The sequence below is a fragment of the Curcuma longa genome, chromosome 5 (assembly GCF_044706935.1).
Source record: "Curcuma longa cultivar G26 ecotype Majalengka, Jawa Barat chromosome 5, ITB_CL_G26_1.1, whole genome shotgun sequence".
NCBI classification, from domain to species: Eukaryota; Viridiplantae; Streptophyta; class Magnoliopsida; order Zingiberales; family Zingiberaceae; genus Curcuma; species Curcuma longa.
In genome coordinates this window covers 293,581-299,812 of record NC_133865.1, presented here as the reverse complement: position 1 = coordinate 299,812, position 6,232 = coordinate 293,581, and the positions used below count along the sequence as shown (strand labels likewise).

General features: G+C 35.5%; 1 protein-coding gene across 2 annotated transcripts; it reads right to left on the bottom strand.

The window, feature by feature from the left end:
* Positions 1-1,821: 1,821 nt before the first annotated feature.
* Positions 1,822-5,176, bottom strand: LOC141829033 (elongation factor 1-alpha-like). Of its 2 annotated transcripts, none has more exons than XM_074716443.1 (3): positions 5,124-5,176; positions 3,320-3,811; positions 1,822-2,867 (listed from the first exon to the last, which is right to left on the bottom strand). In XM_074716443.1, the coding sequence occupies exons 2-3, from the start codon at positions 3,779-3,781 to the stop codon at positions 1,986-1,988; spliced, it is 1,344 nt and encodes a 447-aa protein (XP_074572544.1). In that variant the 5' UTR covers positions 3,782-3,811; positions 5,124-5,176; the 3' UTR covers positions 1,822-1,985. The 2 variants fall into 2 exon arrangements, with proteins under 2 accessions (XP_074572544.1, XP_074572545.1); XM_074716444.1 differs by having other exon boundaries at positions 3,320-3,792; positions 5,124-5,165.
* Positions 5,177-6,232: the final 1,056 nt, after the last annotated feature.

The following is a 6,232-nucleotide window of genomic DNA, read 5'->3' as shown; positions in this document are numbered from 1 at the left end:
CACTTGTTGAAATTGTGTGACATCTAGGGGTTGAATAGAATATTTTTGAAATTACTCTTGCAAATGCAATATTTCAATCAAAATATCAGCAAATCGAAGAAATAAGTAACAAAAAAAATATATAAGACGACTAATAAGAGAATTTATATGGTTCGATAATCCAACTCCTACTATATGGCTAATAATCTAATGGCAAAGACTTCTCCTTTTCCAGAAATAGAAAAGCCTCTTAAAAAAATCTTTTACAAATAAAAATGTAATATTAGAGAAAATAGAACAACAATAAAATTTGAGCTCAGTATCAATAAATGGGCACACAAACAAAATAGTAGACAAAAGAAATAGTTATGTATGTGATAACATGAGATGTTCAAAGTGGTATTTACTTGATATTTATAAAGTATGAATGATCACTATTAGTTGACTTAACAGTCGACTGATTCATTTTTCTTGGAACTCTATGAGCAATGATTGTTGATCAACCATTACTCCTTTTAGTTGAGTCAATTTTTATCATCAGTTGGTTGGTCCAATTACAATTGACTTGATTGCATTCTAGTCGACTAGTTTAAATCAAACTTCAACGTGATCTATGGCTCATGACCATTTCATCAAGATCACAATAAGTTCACATGGATCTTATTTTTCTATGAACTGTGTCATCAATCGACTTTGCCTCTTGAACTTCCATTTGCTAAACTAGCCCAACTGCAACTACGATTTATATCAAGATCCTACAACTACACATTCGATATAACTAATCAAAAGCAAATCCATCAAATCAATTCTTATTTAATTAAGTCAACTTTATCTAACTTATTCATCGTGCCCCTGGTTTAGCCAAGCATGTAAAAACAAACCTAACTCCTACATCAATAACCTTCCCATTAAGTCAAGCTTCCAAAAGTCAATTTGTACGCACGATCTTCTTCCGCATTGTACTAACAAATGCAAGCTTTGGCGAGATCATGAAAGGTAGGTTGGGTGGAGAGCTAGATATTTGAATTATAAAAAAAAATAAAAGGTAAAGTGGACACCAAAATGCAAGTGGGAACAAATGCTAACAACAATAGAGAGAGATTGTGAAGACAAAAACCATAGAGAGAGATTGTGAAGGCAAAAACGGTACTTGCAGGTACTTTAGATGTTAAAAAGGGCATCGAATTACTTAGGTGAAAAGAGAAGTAAATTAAAAATAGATAATAAACACAAAAGTAGATGATAGATTAATCTCATGAGATGGCGAAATGGTGGAAGGCATGGGAGGAACTAAAAAATTAAAAAGGGAAGCTGTGCAAAACATTAATCTTTTAAAATTAATTATTAATAATTTGACATATGGATGATATGCATTAACATATAACTTATCAAATGTACAATAATTAATTATCTATGTACGATATTATTTAATTAATACCGTATTACATTACTATCTGATATCATCTATTTTTTTAAGAGTTGTATAAAATTTTAAAAAACTGGTCCAACCCAAATACAAAAGTTTTCGTAATTAATTTGATTTAATTCAGTGTAGCAATGGGCTACGCATTAACGTAGAGTCCAACTAAACTACTCGAGCTATATGGAAACGAGCATAGTATGTAAAACTTAGGATGAGACCCAAGTTCGATCAGGAGCTGATCGCCACGTTCATCCACATACAAGATCCATAGGTGAAGCAGATGCATAAAAGGGCATGATCCTTTCTGCGAAGACGAACCAGCTCAAAACATAGAAGAGCGCACTTGAAATTACTACCTGAACTATCAAGTCGATTGAACATGCAAGGGGGCCAAATAGAACTAAATGACAGCATTAACATAGAGCAAAATGTTCAAATTTTAAATATCTGAAAAGTAGATAAACAAGCATTTATGGTTTGCAATTTAACCACATTAGTAGCTATCAAAAAGTTTTAGGTGATAAACAAGACCTAAAGTAAAGCAAAGAAAAACCTGAACCAAACTTGACCATCATTAACCATTTCACTTCTTCTTGGCTGCAGCCTTGGTAACCTTGGCACCGGTTGGATCCTTCTTCTCAACACTCTTGATGACACCAACAGCCACCGTCTGCCGCATGTCTCTCACAGCAAATCTACCAAGCGGAGGGTACTCAGAGAAAGTTTCGACCACCATGGGCTTGGTAGGGATCATCTTAACAAAGCCAGCATCACCATTCTTAAGGAATTTGGGCTCTTTCTCAAGCTCCTTGCCAGATCGTCTATCAATCTTGGTGAGAATTTCAGCAAACTTGACTGCGATGTGAGAGGTGTGGCAGTCCAAGACAGGGGCATAGCCATTGCCGATCTGGCCAGGGTGGTTCATGATGATCACCTGAGAAGTGAAGTTAGCAGCCTCCTTTGCAGGATCATCCTTCGAGTTGGATGCGACGTAACCTCTCTTAAGATCCTTAACTGCAACATTCTTCACATTAAACCCAACATTATCACCAGGGACAGCTTCCGGAAGAGCTTCATGGTGCATCTCAACCGACTTGACTTCAGTAGTCAAACCAGTTGGACCAAATGTAACAACCATGCCAGGCTTGAGGACACCCGTCTCAACACGTCCAACTGGAACAGTGCCAATACCACCAATTTTATACACATCCTGAAGAGGCAGCCGAAGGGGTTTATCTGTGGGCCTCTTAGGTTCATTGATCAAGTCAAGAGCCTCAAGGAGGGTGGGGCCCTTGTACCAATCTAAGTTGGTAGACCTCTCAATCATGTTGTCACCCTCAAATCCAGAGATGGGAACAAAAGGAATCTTCTCAGGGTTGTAGCCAACCTTTTTGAGGTAGGAAGAAACCTCCTTCACAATTTCATCGTACCTTGCCTTGGAATACTTGGGTGTGGTGGCATCCATCTGCATCGAGACAAATGAAGCATAAGGACTAACAGAAAGAGCTGGAGCACCAAAAGCAAGCTCAAACAGTTTGCGAAGAGACTAGTTCAGGGAACTCTTGTTATTATCGCCAGAAACAAAAATGAAGGCATTCTGCTTTGTTTCCCAGCATAACTGGGAAGATCAGCAGTTGGATTGAGGACTAGGACCCTTAATGAACCAGAACTAATTTATCCTATTTGGCATTAAAATGATTTCAACGTTAAAGTCAATTGTAATAGCATGATATGCCCAGCATTCCAAGTGCTTGAACTAGCTTGTGTTGCTAAAAACTATGTCCGCCACTAAATCTACCAATGAAACCATGGAGGACCAACAAAAGAAGGCAACCCATATTAATTGGTGATTAATTGATATAAAATCCTGCCATTTGAACCAGAAAAAACTGTTATAATTTGTCAAAAACATTTCACCTTGTTGCAACAGCAAATCATCTGTTTAACTCCAAGTGTAAAAGCAAGTAAGGCATGCTCACGAGTTTGACCATCCTTTGAAATACCAGCTTCAAAACCACCAGTTGTCGAGTCAATGATAAGAACAGCACAATCTGCCTGGGAGGTTCCAGTGATCATATTCTTGATGAAATCACGGTGTCCAGGAGCATCAATGACTGTGCAGTAATACTTGGTTGTCTCAAACTTCCAAAGAGCAATATCAATAGTAATCCCTCTTTCACGCTCAGCCTTAAGCTTATCAAGGACCCAGGCATACTTGAATGACCTCTTGTTCATCTCAGCAGCCTCCTTTTCGAACCTCTCAATCACACGCTTATCAATGCCACCAAGCTTGTAAATAAGATGTCCAGTGGTAGTTGATTTGCCAGAGTCGACATGACCAATGACCACAATGTTGATATGAACCTTCTCTTTCCCCATTGTGATTAAGGCTTAAAAGCAAAACAACAACTGTTATAAAGAAAGCATAGGCAAGATCAGATAGTCACCAATTATGTGGCATAGATGAAGATTACTATAAACAAATGGAGGAATCCTGAAAACGGAGTAGATACAGACCCATAGCCATAATTTATTTCCAATCCATCAGATAAAATTGAGATTGATAAGATGTGATCATTAAATATCTATAAAACCTAAGTATCATGCAATCATACAAAAAAAAAACTTTAAGCAACAACATCAGTAATGTAAGCACAAGCTTAACTATAAATTACAAGTTTTAGATATCAAATCAGTTGGAAGAAAAATGTAGCACTTAGCATTTGGATATATGTAAGATGTTCAATAATCAGCATTGCAAATACATAATGTTAAAATTATTACTTTATAAGGACATGGTAACAGGGCTAAAGTAGCACAAACATATACTGACGCATGAACCATCTTATGTACCATACCACACAATACTATTTAAAATAGTACTAGTTATCAACAAAAAATAACCCAAGCTATTTGTATAAGTGCCATAATCTAGAAACCATATAAGGACTGTGCTGAACTACGAGTTTGATGCTACTGAAAACTAACAGTTGTTAGATATGCTCATTAAAACAGTCAGCCCTCAAACAAACTCGGTTCACTGTGGTCATCTGCCATATCTATTTGCATGCATCCTCACCATGCTGGCACTTATAATTGGGAACGTAAATAACATCAACGGCGTCCAATAGGATTTGAACCTATACCAAAGGTCAATTAAACCTTCATCCTTTCAATTAGACAATGGACGCACAATTCATTCCCAAATTACTGGTTATCTAATTAAGAACCCATTATGTTGAAATATACAAATGTAACCATATAAACGTAGTTCCGATCACGACTACACTGCAAAGTAGAGCATGCATGAGAAGCATAAAATAACAAAGAGGGAGATCTATATACTAGTTCACTTGGCTGTCAAATCAAGCGTCTGAAATAATGAACAGACATCAGAAAGACAAAATCCAGTTAGCTCAATTGCAACAGTAGTCCGAATAGAATAAGACAGTGGAAACCATATGAAGACATGGCCATGCAGGTTTTAGATTGCAATCAACCACCGAAACACACAATCTCATGTACATAAGCATAAATAAACTGGAATACGTGAAACTCAAAAAGAGCAGCGTAAAGAAACCAGAATCGAAAAACACAAGCATGAAATCTCAAGTAAAAAATAAACAAAGAACAAAGGATCCACTTGCAAACCTAAAGATGATAAACAAAGGCACGCTCCGAAATCGATACAAACATCCAAAAGCAAGGAATTAGATCTCACCTCGACGAAGGGCAGAAAAGAGGAAGACGGCCGCGGGGAAAGAGAGGTGACGGAAAGGCGCATACGCGTCATTATATAGAGATCCCGAGTATAGATTGCGGAATGGCACCTAGGGTTTCCACCTCAACCGTCAGTCCACCCATCTGACGGTGTCCGGAGTGACTTTTTATTCTCCGTTCGATCTGAATCCAACGGCCCTTCTAAGGTCTTATTTGGATAGTATTTTTATTTTAAAAAATATAAATTAAAATTTTTTAAAAATAAAAATTATTAAATGTTGAAACTTAATAATGTTAAAATTTAAAATATTAAAAACTTAATGATGAGTATTTATTTTATTTACCATTAAATGTTAAATTTTATTTTTTAAAAAATAAAATTTTAAAATTTCATGAACAATAGACAGCTGAAACTTGTCTGATCATCAACGTAACCATTGATAGAATCCAAGAATATTATATACTTACAAGTATATCAAAATTAATAATGCAATAAAAATAAGAAAAACCATTTATAGTATTTAAGTAGCATATTTGAGAAATAACCAATTATAAATTATAATAAAAACTGAAATTATAAAACTAAGATTTTATCCACTGATTTTTGTATTATAATAAATTTAATAATAAAAAATATTTATATAAAAATTGAAATTTTAAAAATATAAATTTTATTTGCATATTTTTATTTTTAGTCAATGGATAAGACTGAGCCTTGAGTCATATTTTCAAAAAAAATTGTAAATGATTTATACCACAAACTAAGAATACTTCAAAGAGATATTCTATGTTATAGAAATATAGCTGGAACAAACACATTACAAGCAACCAGAGCTATCAACTGAGATTTAGCATACATAAGAGTGTCTGATCCTCAGGAGACTGTCAACTTCGAATCAAGGGAGTCAAAGTTATCAACCATTATTCGATGAAGGCAGGTCGATACACAGTGATGGAAGTAGCTTTAAGCTTTTGCTGGAATCCTAGATTTGCATGAACAGATTGGCCTTCTCCATTCATGGAGTGAAATTGAGATTTTCATTGTCTTCAGATTCAAAAAATCCTTGGATTCAATTTCTCAACTTCCATATCGTCAAAAGGTAAGGTAAC